The sequence below is a fragment of the Grus americana genome, chromosome 5 (assembly GCF_028858705.1).
Source record: "Grus americana isolate bGruAme1 chromosome 5, bGruAme1.mat, whole genome shotgun sequence".
NCBI classification, from domain to species: domain Eukaryota; kingdom Metazoa; phylum Chordata; class Aves; order Gruiformes; family Gruidae; genus Grus; species Grus americana.
The window spans coordinates 28,102,686-28,120,539 of record NC_072856.1 but is presented as its reverse complement, the minus strand read 5'-3'; the positions used below and the strand labels follow the sequence as shown (position 1 = coordinate 28,120,539).

General features: G+C 55.2%; 2 protein-coding genes across 3 annotated transcripts in view; one reads left to right on the top strand and one right to left on the bottom strand.

Moving 5' to 3' along the window:
* Nucleotides 1-62: 62 nt before the first annotated feature.
* Nucleotides 63-7,636, bottom strand: PEX16 (peroxisomal biogenesis factor 16). Of its 2 annotated transcripts, none has more exons than XM_054826873.1 (11): nucleotides 7,465-7,636; nucleotides 6,144-6,179; nucleotides 5,804-5,880; nucleotides 4,399-4,532; nucleotides 3,987-4,093; nucleotides 3,408-3,488; nucleotides 2,816-2,968; nucleotides 2,404-2,476; nucleotides 1,984-2,103; nucleotides 1,710-1,774; nucleotides 63-581 (listed from the first exon to the last, which is right to left on the bottom strand). In XM_054826873.1, the coding sequence occupies exons 1-11, from the start codon at nucleotides 7,619-7,621 to the stop codon at nucleotides 523-525; spliced, it is 1,062 nt and encodes a 353-aa protein (XP_054682848.1). In that variant the 5' UTR covers nucleotides 7,622-7,636; the 3' UTR covers nucleotides 63-522. The 2 variants fall into 2 exon arrangements, with proteins under 2 accessions (XP_054682848.1, XP_054682849.1); XM_054826874.1 differs by lacking the exon at nucleotides 7,465-7,636 and adding an exon at nucleotides 6,344-6,533.
* LARGE2 (LARGE xylosyl- and glucuronyltransferase 2) overlaps nucleotides 6,553-17,854 on the top strand; it is a 25,702-nt gene continuing 14,400 nt past the window's right edge. Inside the window, exons 1-2 of the mRNA XM_054826869.1 lie at nucleotides 6,553-6,687; nucleotides 13,085-13,239. The gene's annotated coding sequence lies outside the window, so the exon portion shown is untranslated. The remainder of the gene's footprint in view (nucleotides 6,688-13,084; nucleotides 13,240-17,854) is intronic.

Below are 17,854 nucleotides of genomic sequence, written 5' to 3'. Positions count from 1 at the left end.
TGGCAACCAGCTACGAGGGGAGCCCAGGCAAACAGGGGAAGAGAGCTCCTTCAGCTCGGTTCTTTCCGTTCAGTCAGTTTATTTGACAGACAAGCCCGCTCCAAGCAGATCGGCCAGGCACAGCCAACACAAGCAGGCTGCAGGTCAATCTCAGCACCGTGAGGTGGGAGACAATGCTCTCCAAAAAACACTATGCTGCCTGGCTTTATTATAGTGCAGCCGTACAAAAGGAGAAAAATCAAGTGCTTAAAAAAAGAGAGGTTGTCCTGTCACCATCGCTGCAGCTGCAGAACTGTCCAAAGAGGTGGCCAGGGTCTCTCCACGCATGTAATGTCCATCATTCACAGATAGATCTGATAAAAAAAAGTTACATACACCCCCCTCCCCACCCTGCAGAATGGTAGCTTCTCATTGATGGTTTAACCAAAAATTAGACATTATCAACATCCCTCCCCCAGCCTGCTTGCCCTCCTTAGAAATGTCCGGCCACGATCTTAGCAGAGAATAATGGTTGTCTTCTCATCAGCCCCAGTTATAGAAATAGATTTTCTGCCAAGCAGGCAAGTAATCCATCAGTGGCCCTGAAACAAGAGAACATAGGGATCATGCATGTAGAAAGGCAAGAATTTGAAGTTGTATGTATACAGGGTATATGCCCCTTGTTACGATACCCAACGATCCCACATCTCCAGTTACACAACCCAGATGAACCCAGGAATCAAACAGTTACTTTTGCCAAGATAAGAGACAACTTTGGGATGTGGTGCCAGGGATAAGAGCAGGATCGAGCAGGGTGTGAAACACAGTCAGCATGGCCATGGTGTGGGACACCACCCCTCAGAGCTGACACATCCAAACTCCAGGGGGAAAGGGGTTCTACAGTGTGCAAGGGGAAAACCCTCATGCAGCAACTCAGGAGGACAGTGCTGTGGCACAGGAAAGAGGGAAGACAACTCAGCAATAACAAGCAGGTGCAGACAGAAGCAACTGCTGGAGAGTGAAAATGCTTATGTAGCACATGGCTCAACGCAGGCTCCAAAGCCTCTCCAAAAATCACTAACTGGAAGAAGTGGCTCCTGAGCTGGCCAGCTTTGTGAACTCCCCAAAGAAACAACAATCCCACAATGCAAGGCTGATCTAATGCCACATCACTGCAATGAATCACTCCACAAAAGGCTTCACATCAGCAGGGAACAGGGGGAGGTGGAATTCTGGCCCATAATAAAGGGATCCTCTGGTGAAGGACTAGAAGACAGACCTGGTTCAGCCCTTTGATTTACAATCAGCTTCTGGCTGGGTCAATAACTCTAGGCACCTGTTTACCCCTCGTGTCTGCATTGCAGACTGGGGATCAAGAAAAAGAGTTCAAAAACGGGCTGCAAAGCAGGGCTCTGGTGCACCAGCCGAGGTGCAGAAAGGGAGCCCAGAAGAACAGGCCGAGGTGGCAGAGACCAAGCTCAGCAGCCTGGAAGGGCACAGAGAAGTTTACCACTGTGGTTGAGCACCAGTCCCTAATAGCCAGGAAGCAATTCATCCTTTCCTGTTCCAGTTTAAACAACAAAAGCATCAATACAGGGTGCACTGGTGCTAACCATTCCAGGGACTTCCCAATTCCTCAGGTTGGAAAACAATTGACAAACGTTCCGCCCAAGTCCCCTGATTTTTCTCCACCAAACAGAAACAGGAATATAGCAGTAGGGCCCACTTACGTGTGACAAAGCCAACTCCAGGCACATAATCAGCCAACAAGCGCAGAAGGAGGAGGATCCTGCCCCTAGGAAGGGAGAAGGTATGAACAAGTCCAGTGGGACACCTCCTGCCCCAGCTGTTAAATGCACGAACAGCAATGGCAGCTGTTACACAAGGGCTCAGATTAACCTGATTACAAGCACCCAGACCTCTTCAGATCTACTCACCCAATCCCCTGACGCTATTTCTGTTAAAAGAAAAATTTTCAGCAAAAGCCCAGCAGGGGCCCCTTACTCTGAATATCGGTCATAGAAAGGAGATCTCAGCAGATAGTACAGCAGTAGGATGGTTCGTCGCCTCAGCTCTGCTCGCTCTCGCCTGTTCAGGTCTTTCAGATCACTCAGCAAGCTCAGACTGGAAGGAGAAGGACAGAGGACAAACTCATGGCAACAGCAGCCAGCAAGGAAAAGAAATTGGGTTTCTAAATGCCCTCTGTTCTCAGCTCCACACAGAGCGGGCTGCACCAGCTCAGAACAGAAAGTGCTGTACGTGTTGTAGAAGATACCTAAATGTGTCAATCTCCCAGCTAAGACCAGGCCCAGCCCCTGTGCTTATTTCTCTCAGTAGGGCCTGCCCTGGATTGGGGAGCAGGTGGAAGTGTGATGCTCAGCCACCACCAACCTCAACCACCCACAGACTCTTCCTCAGACTGACCTAGAGATGTCCAGAACTGCTGAGAGGAGCCAGGGTTTCCACGATCTCTGGCCCCACACTCCTAAACTCAATACTAGGAACACACTGTCAAGGAATGGAAAGAACTAGAGATGCCCAACAAGGCGCGCAGACAAGCGATCCCCTGGGTACCAGCAAAGCTCTGCTGAGCCCAGGAGGATACACTCTAAGGCAGTGCGGGGGGCCCAGGGAAGGGGCTGGAGGACTTGCCCCCACAACTCCTGTGGCCATCAAGGCATAAAAGCAGGGAGGAGTCCCAGGGCTCCCGCCTAAGCAGAGCAGCGGCAGGGAAGGAGAAGCCTGTGTGGCACTGCCCTGCACCAGGGCTGAGCGGCAGCACCCTCTGCCGGCACCCGGGGTATGGCTGAGCCGGCTTGCAGCCAGGGCAGGATACGGTGGAGCAGAGGACGGGTAATGTAGATGGATTCTGCGATGGTTTCCTGGAGACCTAGAGGGGTGGGAGGCTGGTTCATCTCCTCCGCTCTTTGGCTCTGCGACTTCTCCCTCTGCTGGGGGGACCCCCAGTGCCGGGACTGCAGGGATGGGGCTGAAAAAAAAGCAGATCAGGTCGCTAACACAAATAAAACTTTCCTACCACACTTCCCCACACCACCACCCCATTGCTTTCTGCACTGTGAAGGTGTGAAACAGGAAAGTTTGAAGAACTTCACACACAGCAACTGCTCTGGCTGACCAGCACCCTCAGAGCAGGGAGAGGTACTCATAAGATCCGTGCTCCTCAAAGCATAACCATGCTGAAGGGTTATCTCTGTTGCGCAGGGGAAAATACAATTTAAGTGTTAGCCTAGCAGCACGTGCCTGAATCCCCGTTGCTTTGATATCCCCCCAACCACAGAGCCCAGTGACTGGCAGGATACGCCCCAATACAAGGTTCTGCTCTTTACTGCCCACACCCAGGTCATTCATAAAGGGCATGGAGCAGAAACAGCTCAGGCAACAACAGAAAAACGGGCTCAGTTACTTACTGCTCTGGAGAGAGCGCACAACACGGCTGGAACGCCTGCCAACATAGGTCTGATCCTTCCCTGAGCAGTTGTCTTCCATGTCTGCAAAACAAAACAGCAACAGGGGTCAGGCTGCAAAGGAACATGCTTCACCCCAGAGCTGGCAGCACCCTTCCCTACACTGCCATCAAGAAGACCTGACTGAAAGTTTGATGTAGTGCAAGCTGGACCATCCTGAAGGGGCTAATGCTACACAGACCTGTCAGAGGGTGAAAAGGTAAATCTGCCTGACATTGCCCAGGCCTAGGATCTCTTTCCTCACTGTCAGACCAGGGGACACACAGCTTCAGCCACAGTTCAGCCAGTGGATCCAGGCTTAGACTCTTCCACCCCCTCCTTCCAGACTGTAGGACAACTCTGCCACCACACTAACTTGTGCTCTGCAGAGGGTGGAAAGTTCAACGCAGCTCAGCTTTGCGTACTGAAGCCTGACAGTTCCCTGTGCCTCCCAAGCCGCTGCTCTGATGAGTAATTCCCAGCAGGACAAGACATGTGGCCCAGCAAGGCGCCAAGCCAATGATGACAGCATCGTGGGCTCACCTTGGGGGTGGAGAGGCTGCTGCTGCTCCCTGTTCAGTGGCACGATGGGAGGAGACGTCTGGATGCCGGCTTTGTACCACAGCAGGAGCAGGAGACGAAGGATGGCTCTGTGAGCAGACACATGGAAGCCTTCAATACCAGGCCACGGAGCTGGGTTCCTGTTGTGCTGGAAGGGTGGCTTTCACAGAAGAGGCAAACACTCAGGTCTGCCCAGGGCAACTGGCAAGGCAAGAGGGGTAAGTGTCCCCTTCTGTGGCACAGTATCTAGTGCACTGTGGGGCTCCAAATTCCCCCAGCCTCAGGGACTGGCAGCTCAGTCCTGCTTGGGCTTTTTCCTGGGATACTGCTGAGTCCCCTCCAGATTCCCCTTCCGAGCGCACGCTGCCCCTTCCCCTCTGCCCACGGCACTTACTTAGCCAGCTGGATGAGGACAATGATGGTCCACCGGCCCATCTCCCCCCACACCCTGGCTGTCCCCATCTCTGCAAAGACCTCCACGCATTCTAGCACACTCAGCCAGGTCAGCAGCTTCTGCTGGGGCAGCGACTGCAAAACACAGAGGGGAGGAGGGGGACAGGATGCAGGTTCTGCTTGGGAGTTACACGGGGCAGAACAACAGCCCAGTTTGGTGGAACCCTCAGAAATAAACACCAGATGGCCTTGGAAGTCACAGCCCCAGAAACAAAAAGTGGTGCCTCCACTGCGGCCAGAGTCTACACACAAGCCCACTTCTGTACGTCCAAGCAGGGGCAGACCGAGACATCACAGTATCACACAGAGCTCCTGCCCCAGAAACAAGGCGAACATCACAGCTGTATCTTGGATTGCCTTCTACCCCAACCGACCCAGCAAGACAGTCTCCTGGGTTGTGGCACTGTGCCTGAACTCCATGGCAAAATTGCCTCCTCCTCCTTGTCCCAGAGTTGGGATACACAACGAACCTCCGCCCTCGTTAGAGCTGACAAGGGAATATGCTTGGAGTAGAGGGAAGGAGACCTAGAGTCCACAGTCACAGCAGAGCTAATGCCTGCAGAACACACCATCGCTCTAGATTCCAGGCATGAACCCCAAGACAGCGGGTGCTCTTCCAGCCTGGGTTCCTGCTCCCCACATGGGAGCTTGCTGGTGCTGTCAACCACAGGATTTAACCCACTGAAAAGCATCAGTAAAGACAATACAGCTGAAATTCACTTTGGCCTTTAACAACCAGAGAAGCAAGTCTTCTGCAATTCTGTTTGTTACATGCCTGACACTCCAGCCAGAGAGCTGCCAACACCCAAACCCACACAGTGGGCTGGCTTGCAACAGAAGAGGCCTGTCTGGAAAAAAATGCCCTCCTCCTGATTCCTCAAAGGGTCTAACAAATGCTGGGAGCGAGCCTGGGGCTCTCGCAAGAGACACACAGAAGCAAGATGCTTATGTTTGTTTTGCTCAATAGTATATGCAAAGGAAGAGCCTGAGAGATGGAATCAGAGCTTCAGTGCTCCAGAGCCAGTGCTCTGGAAACAGCGATGGTTATTTGGCAACACCTTTGCCTATCTCAAGTTCTGAGCTTCTCAAAAAAACAGTGGAGCTCCCGGTGCGAGTCAGGGCCTGATTTCTGTGGTCCAGGGAGTGCTCTGGCCACTCCTCCAAGCCAGGAGCTATGGGGCAGGGCTGCTGTTTCTGCATTCAGAGGTTGCCTCTGGCCTCTATATACCTGATAGCAAAGAGAGGCCACAGCAAAGACCTGTTAGTTTCTACAGACACTCCCTGAAAACTTCTGCAAGGAAGAAAGCATGTGTTCCAAATCGTCCTCCCGCACACTCTAGTCTTACCACGGGCAGGCTCCGCTGCAGCTCCTTTCGGAGAATCCAGTCATTTAATAGCACTAGCAGATTGGAGGCAGAGTACACTAGAAAAGGAAAGGGAACGAGAACACTGCAGTTAAGGGACGCACGGTAAGCAAACCAAACGGGGACTGCTGCCTCTTCCCCCAGGAGGGGCTGAGGGAAGAAGGGCAACAAAACGTGCAGATTCTTCCCATAAGCTGCTGGAATATGCAGCCAGGCGTGAAGAAATCAAGGGGTCCGGGGAACGGCCCCGCATGCACCCGCGCAAATGCACGCCACCGGCCCCGGCGCCCCGCGTCCCCCCGGCTCCCCGCTGCCCACCTACCCAGCTCCGACAGCGCGTACGAGTCCGAGAAGCGACCTGCGAAGGGAGGAGAGCGGCTACCAGCCAGCGCCCGGCAAGGGGGGACACCCCCGCTCCCCGCTGGGCCCCAGCCCCCCGCACCCCTCCAGGCAGGTGCCGGAGCGGGGCCCGGCTCAGGCCCCGGCGGGAGGGACGAGGACCCAACCGCTCCCCTCCCGCACCTGGCAGCAGGTAGGAGAGGCCCCGCACGGTGCCCTCCAGCTGGGCCGTGGCGGCCGGGTGCCGCCTCACGTACTCCTGGTAGCGCTGGCACAGCAGCCGCAGCCGCGCCGCCGGGCCGCCACCGCGGGCAAGGACCGGGACCGCCGCCGCCATGGCTCCCGCGGCCGCGCGCTTCCGGGGGCCGCCACCGCGCCTGCGCGCCCAGCCCATCCTAGCCGAGCGAGAGGAGCGGGACGGGCCAGGTGCGGCTGCCGAGCGCCGCGCAGCCGATTGGGCGGCGGGGCGGGGGTTTAAAGGACCGGGAGCGGCGGCGGTGGCAGTGGCAGTGGCAGCGGCCGGGCAGGTACGGGGCGGGCTGGGGGAGCGGGGCTGCCGGCTTTTGTAGGGCCGTGGGGTCGGATTCCCGGCCTGAGAGGGGCCGGGGTCAGCGGTGCCCCGGGGAGGGGGACGTGGTTGCCGCAGGGCGCAGAGGAGGGGTAGGGGTCAGTTTGGGGGGGTCCGGCGGGAGAGGCGTTCCTCGGGCGCTGCAGCGGGGTGGGGGTCGGCCCACACGTGGATCTGGCGCTCCGTGGGCCTGGGAGCCGGGCAGCGCCGTGCCCCGGGGCGGCTGCGGCCGCTGGCGGCGGTGTGGCGAGCGCTGGCCGCCCCCCCCCCCCCCGGAGAGCTGTGTGGGATTGCTCGGGGGAGCTGCTGGGTCTGGCGGCGGCACCTCTAAAAAGTTCCCGGTGGCGGTGGGGAGGGAGCGTGGGCCGGAGCGGCGTCTGCCACATCTTCACCCGGCGGGGACCGGCGTGCAGGAGCTCCTGTCCCAGCCGGGAGGGCCTGTGCCCCCCCCCGGGGTGGGTGGGTGTGCTCTGATGGGCACCCAGGGACCGCGTTTGGCTCCCCCCTCGGCCGGTACCGGGCAGCCGGCTCTTTGCACCCGACCGAGGGATTTATTTGGGGAAGCGCAAGGTGCGACCGAGCGGGCAGGGGCAGCCCCCGCTCTTTTCAAAGGCAGAATGGTCCCTGCCCGCTTGCTGGGTGCGGGGCAGGAGGAGGTGCTGCCCTGAGGGGCCGCGAACTGCGGGCAGGGACTGGAAAAGGTTGTGGGGGGCCTTGGGGACGGGAGCTTGCTGACCTCGTGTTCCTCTTGCATCGTGCGTGGCAGCCTCTCGCCCTGCCCGGGGGAGAAAGGGAGGGAAGCAGAAGTGCAGAGGGGAGGTGGTCAGGGCTGTGCTGTCAGCGCTCCCGGCCCTTTCCCGGAGCCTGCGCGGCACTTGCACAGCCACGGCCATGCTCTAGTCTTTACCGCACTCGAGCGCTAACCCCCGTTTTACAGGCAGAGGCATGAGACCCGTCTGGCTGCAGCCTGTTGCAGAAGAGGGCCCAAACCTGGGTTCGGTCCCATAGACCCTTCTCCTGCCGTGCTGAGCAGTGCTGGGCTGCGCGGACTGTGCTCCAGCTCTGCCTCCCGCTCAGCCGGGGAGAGTTACCCTGCGCTGAGGCTGCCTGGCCATCGCCTGCCCACGGCGCGCTGCTCCCCTGAGCTGGGCCTGGCCCTCGGCACACCTGGCGGTGCAAAGATCGGCAGCGGTGCACATGGACGCAGCTGTGCGCCTCCCTGCTAAAGCTTTGAGGGTGCGCAGGGTGGGTGAGGAGGGCGTTTCGTGGCCTCTCGCAGGTCTGCCAAGTGCAAACAGAGCTCTGCCAAGCTGCCCCTCCTTCCTCCTGTCCAGTTACCTCCACACAATGGATGCAGTGTGTGCCTGCAGCTTCCTCTGCAAGGATTACAGTTGCATGGGCAGGCACTGTATCCTTACTGATCTCGCCTCTTCTCCCCCCTTCCCCTGAGGGTTTGTTTTCCAGCAGGCTGAGTTCAAAAAGGGCACGAGATACTACTGGAGAACAGTCTGGTGCTAAACAAACCTATTTAGTTGGAATCACATGGATTAGACCCAACTTTCCGTTCACATGCAGTGCTATCTGTTGAGCGCCTCTGAATTTCATGGTGGCTGAGCTGCTAGCACAAGTACCAAGGTGGGTGAGATGGCACCTGAAGCCTGTGACAGAGTTCTGGAGAACAGCTTGCTGGTGATAGGTGTGTGCTGCTGGTGACTCTAGGGGCATATCCAGTGCAGACTGCTGGAGCTGCTCTCCTTCAAGGAGAAGCTCTGGCTCTGCCAGACAGCAATCTGAGAGCCGGCTGCCTAGGAGGCTGCCAAGGATACTTTGTCTTCAGCCAGAGGTGAAGCCTGATGCACGAAGTCCTTGAGCTACTCTGAACAGCATAGCTAGATAGTGCGGTTCTGTCCCTGAGGGAGAAGCTTTTTGCCAGACGCTTCCTCTGCATCCCTTGCCCCCAGCCTCCCTCCCACCCGCTGTCTATCCTGTCCCCCTTTCTGTTCATCTCCCTCCTGCGGTGAGCAAGTTTGGAGGACAGTTTGAGTAGCATCACGTTGCCTTTTTATGGTAAGTATGCTGCAAAGGAGCGCTGTAGGAGGGGTGGCTTCTCAGAGCAGCAGAGAGCCCAGGAGACTGGGTAAGACTTAAATTGCCTTGGCAGCAGCGTGTGTGTGTGTGTGTGTGTGTTGGGGGGGGTAGGAGTGGAAAGGCTGGGTTGAGGGGTTAGTTTCTCTCCCGACTGTACTCGGAAAGCTCTCTGAGCAGCTCCTTTCTAGCACTTACTGTCAGTCTCGGTGCCGAGGACTCGTGCTTACTGGAAATCCACTGGCTGTAACTGAGGCCAAATAGTTCTATGCTCTGATGATGGGGGGTGCAGGCTCAGCACTAATGACAGGGAAAGAAGCAAACCAAAAAAAGCAAACACTCTGCCAGCCCATCAGTGGGTACAGTGCTGAAGTCCAGCTTGCTTGGCTGCCAGCATCTTGCTCTTTGCTCAGATCCACGAGACCCTGCCATTTCTGGAGAGCCTGACCCCAGACGGAGCACTGCCTTGAGTCTGAGACAGCTCATCCTAAGTAAGCCTTGCTCAAAACATACCTTGCGGGGTGCTGGGGTAGGTGAGGATGTTTTCTTACAGAGCTTGCCAGCGTTAGAGGTGGGAAGCAGGATGTGGGAGAAGAGACTCAATATATCGAAGCGTGGCTGTGTCTCGGGACATTGGTAGTTGTGGGGGAAGTGGATGTTCTCCCCAGCTGCATTTTCCTGCTGTCCCTCCACTGCCAGGAGGGAAGGAGCCTGGCAGTGTGAGGTCTGGGATGTGGATCTTTCTGGCCGCGGTGGGAAGGGAGCAGTTTGGGTCTGGGATGAGATAGCCTTTCTGACCCTGTCTCCTTGGGGCATCCCTTCCTGCCCACACCATCATGTGGCTATTTTCTTCACTTCTGGATGAGCTCAGCCAATCCTTTGGGATAGCTAGGGATAAATTGTGACCTGCTCCTGTAGACAGAGGCATGTCCAGGGAGTATTTTAGTCCCTGACACATGAGCCCTGCCTAGAATGGAAGGCCTGATTCACTCACGGTATCTCACTGGAGGCCAGCACCTTTCAGGAGACCTCCAAATCTCAGTCCAAATGAGGAGACAAGCACACCGAGCTCCGAGCATGACGTCGCTGGTGGTGGTAGCTCACACCTCTGATCTCTGACAGCCCTCCTGGGACCTGGAAAGGCAGCAGCTGGCAGGGGATGTTGGAGGTGTAGTCCTTGAGTTCCTGAAGTGTTGCTGACAGGTCTATCGCTTGAAGTGGTAGCCTAAGGGGAAGGGAAACCCAGGTCAAACAAGCTTAAGGGGCCTTTTAATGTGTGTTTTGACTTGACGGCATTTTGTTGCTGTTCTCTGTCAGGGTGCCCCTGCCCTTCCCAGCTTAGCTGAGACTTGGCAACTCGGAAGGGAGACTCTCTTTGGCTTCCCAGGCGGAACAACACGTCTGGCAATGTGTGCAGAGTCCTGCTGTGAGATAGTGACTGCCTCCTGCCTCCAGATGCCTTTTCCAGAAAGCCATTTAGAGCCCCAGGCTGTTACTTGGATAACTCTCTCCCCTGATTCATTAGCAATGTGCAGTCTCTCCTGTAATATCCCAAATCTGCCTGTGCTAAAGGCTGAGAGGGAGAGGCCATGTCTTTTAATAACCATGTGATGCAGTTGGAAAAAACTTCTGGACATGCAGTTCTCCGTTGGCCTGGGCTAATGGAAACCTCCCAGGGAGAGATGCAGCTGGGTCCTGAGGGAGAGGGTGCTGCAACTGCTTTAGGGTGAGCAGGGCAACTGCTTGTGGCTTCTGATCTGCCTTTCTCCCAGCCTCACCCAAGCTCCCCTGACCTCACCTGGAGAAAGCAGCAGACCTGGAGATCAGTCCCACCACACTGCGGGTCATGCAGGTCCTGTGTGCGGTGCTGTGTAAGTAACTGTTGGTGGCTGGGCTGTAGCCGTTGGACCTGGGCTTGCACCCTGGAGAGCAGGCTCTGGCCATGTGCGCAAAGTTTGCTTTCCCGGTGACACTGGTGACTGTGCTGTGGTGGATTCCACTGGGCAGTGCTGCTGTGTGTGGCAAGTACATGCCTGGCTCTCCCCAGTCAGGATTAGCTCCGCTGAAGGTGCTTTTGGTTTTCCAGCTCTTTGCTATTGAGACTACTTGGTCTTTTGCTTCCTCTTCCAGGTGGGTAGCAGGGACTTGGCTCTTACCTCCTGAACTGCTCCCTGTAGATGCAGGGCTCTGGTAGCACCAGAGGGAGAGTTGTGACTGCAAAGGTGGTGTGTGCCAGGCAGATTTGGCATCTTGGTTCATACCCTGTTCCTCCTGCTCCAGAAGTATCTGTCCTCAAGGTCCCCCCCTGTCCTGGTTTTGGCTGGGATAGAGTTAAATTTTCTTAGTTGCAGCTGGTATAGTGCTGTGTTTTGGATTCAGGATGAGAATAATGTTGGTAATGCACTGGTGTTTTTGTTGTTGCTAAGCAGTCAAGGACTTTTCAGCTTCTCCTACTGGTGTGCCAACGAGAAGGCAGGGGGCACCCAGGAAGCTGGGAGGGGACACAGCTGACCAAAACTGGCCAAAGGGATATTCCATACCATATGACATCATGCTGCATATATAACGGGGGGACTTGGCCCAGAGGTGCGTGGCTCAGTAACTAGCTGAGCACTGGGGCTGGGTGGTGAGCAACTGTGCTGTGCATCACTTGTTTTGTATATTCTTTTATCATTATTATTTTCTTCCTTTTTTGTCCTATTAAACTGTCTCTATCTCAACCCATGAGTTTTACCTTTTTCTTTTCAATTCTCTGCCCCATCCCACTGGGGGGTGGGGAGTGAGTGAACATCTGGGTGGTTGTTTTAGCTGTTGGCTGGTTTAAAACATGACACTCTTAGACCCCTCCAGTATGAGGTAGGAGCTGACAGATCAGGACGAGCAGAGTAGGGATGATGGAGGGGATACATGTCCATTTACTGATGTGTGGCGTAGTGTTTCCTCCTGTCTAGAGGTGTCCTCTCACTGGCTGCTGCCTTGTAGAGGGATACTGTGGGAGGCTCACAAAGCAGAAGTAGTATCAGGCTTTGTTGCTGGAGGACAGTTTTGCTGAGCAGTTGTGTTGTACTTCTTTGCTGGAGTTGGTGGGTTTGACTGTTCAGGTGAAGAGCTGTTGTAAAGTATTTCTTATCTCCAGCCCTTGTTGGGATTGATGGTGCCTTCCTTGTTTCATATTGTGCTGTGCCAGGCTGATCTGGGGTTTGCTGTGGCTAGAGGGGCGCAACGGGTGCTGTGGCTGGGCTGGTGCCCAGCACACTGCACACTTCCGTCTTTGTTGGGGTTTTAAAACAGGTGGGACAGACCAGAAAGATGGTTTTGGTAGGTTTTACCTCCTTTGAAGGTCCCATTCCTCCTGCATCTCGGAGCAATGATGTGTGGATAGAGGGGCTTTAAATCAAAACTCCCGATTTCTCTCTGATTCCTTTGTCCCAACTTATCTGCGTGGCTCTGTGCTGCTGGTCTGGGATTTCTCCCGATAAGGAGGTCATAATCCCTGTAGCCTCCTGGGAGAAGTGCTCATCCATCCAGCCTGCAGCTGTGGGGCATGGGTGCCCAACTCCATGGGAGCGAGAGGAAAGGGGTGTGATGGCAAGATCCCAGCAGGAGGATGACATCCTCTTCCTCTGAGGAGTGATGCGTGCAGGCTGCTCCGCTCTCTGCAGTGCAAGTTGCCTGGTGCTTTTTGTCTGCCTTCTCTCTCTTCTGCCTGGATCCCTTCTCTCTCCCTGTTGTGCACCTATCTGGACAGCTTCTTTTGACTCCCCTCCTGGGACTGCCCAGGGTATGTCACAGGGGCTCAGGTTACTGGACATGATAGTTAATCCCTTCATCGCCTCACAAGCTAAACACTTGCCGCTGCTATCACTTCTGGGAGGGGTCCAGGGAACTTTCAACTCCTCCCTACCCCAGCCCCTCGTCCTGCTGAAGTCGGTGTGAGGACTCACGTGTGTTGCGATAGAGCACGGTGGCTGTGGCTTTGTCAGCACTTCTGGGGACACGTGTACAGTCCTCCTTGCGTGGGTGGGGAATGTGCTACAGGACAGCGCAGTGATCTGGGACTAGGAACATGCAGCATGCAGATATTCTCCCATGGGCTGTCTGCGTATCCTTGGGTGACACTGAGCTGTGCTTTGTAACAGGCTGGGGGAAAGGGACAGGACCAAGGTGTTGGGCACTGCTGATCTGTGACACTGTTGGCTGTGCAGGGGCCTGTCCCCAGAGCTCTCTTATGCAGTAGTTCTTCACGTGACTGTTTGTCTTTTGGGTTTCAGGTAATGGCAAGCTCCAAAACCCTCAATTACAGCTGAGATGTGTTATCTGCCCTTCAAATTGAGAATTGCTGGCTAAAGCGTGGTCCTCACAGCCACCACCAGGCCCTGCCAGCTTCTCCAGCTGTTCCCAGGTACTCCTGCAACAGCCTCCAAAGGTTAGTTATTTTGCTTGTTAAGTAGATGGTTTACATGTGCCTGCTCCCTTCCTGTCTTAGTGCTTCTGTACCCAAATTGGTAAACTGGGGATAATTACATGGCAGAAGGTCTTAGCTCTGTGGGTTTTCTCTCTAACTGGGTATGTGGATATTTGGGACCTGTGGGGAGGTTCTGGAGACAACACTGGCACTTGTAAAGCCCTGTGACCCTGTTCTCTGGAGGGAAAGACCAGATTCCTTGCATGAATCCTTGGGACAATGTGTGATCCCGTCTCTACAGCTGTTTCAGTTAACTTCCCTTGTATGTCTGGATCCTTCTCCCCAAAAACAACTATGGTCTATTACTTGTTTCTAGTGTAGTGGGCAGTAGGTGACTAGGACCTGGGCTGAGGAGCTGGAACAAGCTCCCCGGGCCAGGGGAAATGGGAAGACCCCCGTCTGAAGGCTGGGAGCTTATACTGGCATTGTTCTACCCCAGCAGCTTCTTTTCCCTCTGTCCCTTACACAAAATGTTTCTGTGGGGCCACTGTTCTCAGTGGCCGCCTCTCTCTCCTCTACCCCTCATTAGCGCAGGGCTTGGCATGTCAGCAGGAGGGAGCCTCAGCATGTCTGCGCCTTGATCGGATTTGTCAAGGCTCCTTCCCTTTTCTTCCTGTTCATTGAGGGCTGAAACAAAGCAAACAGAAGAGAGGAATTCCAAAGAATAGGAGCGAGGGAAGAGAGGGATGCTGGAGTGACAGGCTGCCCCTGCACACATGCACCCCCCTGCCTCAGTCTGGTAAGGCAGAGCGTTTTGGGAGGAGAAGCCCTTCCCCAGCACTCCTGTTCCCAGCCACACCACCAGCTGCCTTGCTCCCTCCTGTCCCTGCTGCCCGGGTCGCTTCCCTGGTGAGGCTGTCCCTGCTGCGTGCTGAAGTGCCAGCAGCGAGGAACGGAGGCTCGGGGCTGCTGCCTCCTCTCTGCACAGGCACGTGGGCCTGAACAGATCTTGAGGGAAATGGGCCGTTATTTGAACTTCTCTGTTTGTCATGGGCTGTGGTAAAAGGTTTCCCTCTCTACCTATGCCAGGAAAGTTTACCCTGCCAGGGAGCCCCGAAGGAGCCCGGCGCAGAGCTGAAAGTCCTGCCTGGGTGCCAGGGCAGCAAGGCACTGGCCCCTCCCCAGCCTGCAGCCAGATAAGTGCTTGAACAAGGCCCTTCTGTGCAGACAGGTCTGGGAAGTGGAGACAAAACGCAACCTGGCTCTTGTATGGCTTCCCAGGGGAAAGGCGACTCAGGAGGGCAGTCGTGGCCAGCCAGGCCACAGGTAAAGCTTCGTCCTCTCTGATGGAGCTCCTTGCTCCCTCCTTTGCCATCCCCAGGCTGTTGCACAGGTTCCTCTTCATCCTGCCCTCATCACTGCTATGGATTGGATCAGAGGAGGTAACAGGATGCTCAGCAGCCCTGGCATAAAGCACTCGAGGTGAAATACACCCCTACCAATGACACCCCTTGCATTTAAGCCATGAGGAACAGCCTTTAAGCCACAGCCTCTGTTTCCTTTCCTTCCTCCTTGTTCTCCCCCTTCTGGCAATCTCTGCACTCTGTGGTTTAATTAGAGAGCGGAGTAAAGTGCTTAGACTCCAAAATGTGCAGATTAGGGGGTTACTAATCCTATTCCTCAACGGGTGCTCACATCCTGCCCAGTCTGTTATCGAGCTTCTGTCCCCAGACTGGAAACTCAGCCAAACTCGAGATCTCTACCTCTCCTCTTATTTGCTGCGCAGAAGAGGAAGGGCGAGGGGGAACAGGAGAGCTGTGGGGGAGGAGGGAAGTGAGCTGTGGGCTTCCGAAATTCGCAAGGTGGGTTTGTAGTAAGCATTGGCTGTCTTTGCTGCTTTTGTCCTGCCTGGTTTGGGTGCTCCAGAAGCAATAAAGCAAGGGTTTAGTGTTTTGGCTTTGGGGTTTTTTTGAGCGCTGTCTTCCTGTTCTGACAAAAAAAATCTGTCTGAGGAAGCAACGGCTTCCCCGTATGTGTATTTATGTGCTGGGTGATTCAGTTCAGGTCTTGTGCCTTCCCTGTGCGTACGCACCTCTCCCCATGTTCCCAACTGTCTGTCCTGCGCTCTGGTTCCCAGCGTACGCCCAAGCGAGCCGTGCTGCAGCATTGCTGAAAGCACAGGGCTCCCTGCTGAGAGCGAGAGGCTGGTGCCTGGCAGTGCTGCGTGAAGCTGGTCGTATCCTCATCGGTGGAGGTTGAGATCCCTTTATAGGACATATGCTGTCAGTGTGAAGGGGAAGGCGGAGTATTTGCTGCTCCAGATGGAGGCACCAGCAGGGAAGAGGGAGTAGGGAGGACGCATGTGGTGGGAAGGATAAGACTCCTCCTGGAGGTAGGAGAGGAACTTGACCCTGACGGTCACAGGATGGGCTGAGCTCTCATGCCTCTGTACCACTCCTGGTGCAGGCTGGGTGCTGCACAGAGCTGGCTGTGGATTGCAGAGGATATGAGCTTTTGTCCTGAGCCACTCATCTGCTGGTCGGTTGAGTTGGGGCATGCTGTTTCTTCCCTGCCTTTGTCCTTTGGTGTGCAAGTTCAGCATTTAGCTTAGCAGCATGAGAAGCCCCAGGGATGGGGACACAAGGAGCAGCAGGAGGGGAGGAGTGCTGGGGAATGGTCAGTAAGGCATTTGGGTGTTGGGAGCATTCTCTTTTCCACCACCCGGCTTTGGGAACCATCTCCCCTCTGGGATCTGCTTCCCCTCCTTTTTGCCCCATCAGTTGCTACCTCATTTCCAGTTTGCAAAATGCCCCATATGCTTTTTTGCAGGTATGTTTGCGATCTCTTAGCTCAGCCAGCAGCTCTTCCTCCACAGTGCTGTCAGAGCCTATTTGCAACGTGTAAGCCTCTCTGTAGCTCAGGTATCACTTCAGGTCTTACAAAATGCCCAGGGCACCCTGAATGGACAGCACTATTGCTGCTTGGGTCTTTTAGAGCCTGCCCTGAGCCTTGCTGGTTTGCTATTTATAGTGCAGGCCTGTTCCTCTGTGGACAAGCTCTGCTTTCAGCCTTGCCTGAGCACTGAGAGCACCAGTGCCAGGAATAGCTCTGGGCAAGGAAGACATGGGAGCGGCTGCTTGAGCACAGCTCCCAGTTTGGGCCAGTCCCTGGTGGAAGAGGCACCAGGCTGCATTCGTGAGCTCTGGCTCTTGGTGAGTGTTGGCCTCCTCTGTGGCACAGCTGCTTTTCATGCAGGGGAAGTGAAGGGATTGCCCTTCCCTGTCAGGTGCCCCGTGTGCACGCCTGGCTCCCCTGTGCTGCCGGGGCTGCCGGAGTAGAGTTCAGCACTGTGAGAGGTGGCATCCAGAAGAGTTGCTCCAATGCCAGGTACCAGCAGGACTAGAGAAGGACCTTGGTGTGGTGTGCTTGCACCTTGGAGGGCAATTTGCATGGGAAGCCCTGCTCCTAGCGTGTCCTTCAAGCAGTGGCTGTGACCTCTTGGTTGTGTATCCTGAATCACTGCCCACCTAGGGCAGGTGGAAGCCTTTTCGGTGGGGCATCTGCCATCCCTTGCACAGGGCCGTGCTCTCCTCTGCCCAGGTGAGTGCTTGCTGGCCTTGAGGGAGCTTGAGCTGAGGTGTCTGAAAGGAGCCTGGAGCACAGAAAACTCCAACAGCCTCTGTAGCTCTGCTGCTTGGGCAGAGCTGCTCCGGCCCTTTGGCTCGTGATGCTTGCAAGCTTGTCTGGACAGCAGAGCTGAACAAATAATTAATTGCTTGATTTAATGCCCAAAATGAAAAGCTAGATGGGAAAAAAAAAACCCCTAAACAGCCGAGTTTGAGGGACCCTTTATCTTTTCTTTTAAATGTAATGCAGCTCAATTTCAAACAAAACAATGCAAAATGAGACTTTTTGCTTGGAAAACAAAGCATTTTGTTCTTGTCCAAAACTTGTTGTGAAGTAGCAAATGGCTCTGAGCTGTCTGGAAACTGCAGTTTTCAATCAATAACTATTCAGCCAAAACCACTTACCCAGCTCTGCTGGTGACAATGCACGGCAGACACCTGGGGGCCTGGCTCAGAGCCATGCCCCTGGCACCTTCCCAGAGGTGGCGGGGAGGATGGTGTCATGCCTCTTGTGGACTCTTCCAGGCAGAGTGCTGGTCCAGGGTTGTTGGAATCCCTTTTCCTCCTTTTTTTTTTTTTTTTCCCCCTGTAATTAACCTAATTAATTTTGCATGAAATGGTGCAGACTCCACAAGCTCGTGTAGGGGTTAAGTCTGGTCAGATGTGCTGGGATATGGTCACCATTGTCCCATCAGGGAGCAGCTCCTGGTGCAGTTTGTTCAAGAGCGTTTCAGGGGAGCAGGGAGATTTTGGGGGGCGGGGAATCTCCTGTCCATCCCTACCCATGGGCACTGCTAGCTGGAAACTTAAGGCATCACTAGTTCACAGGGTGAAATTCCCACCACTTTGCTGTATGGGGCATGACACCTGCTGCGTGCTCCAGCTGTGCTGATGGCCGGGCTGGAGCTGGCACAGGGCTTGCTGCAGAGTGGCTCGCATAGAAGCGGGAGCTCCTGACTGCTGACCCTGCTGTTGCCTCTCAGCTCTGACCCCAGGAACTGCTGTCTGCT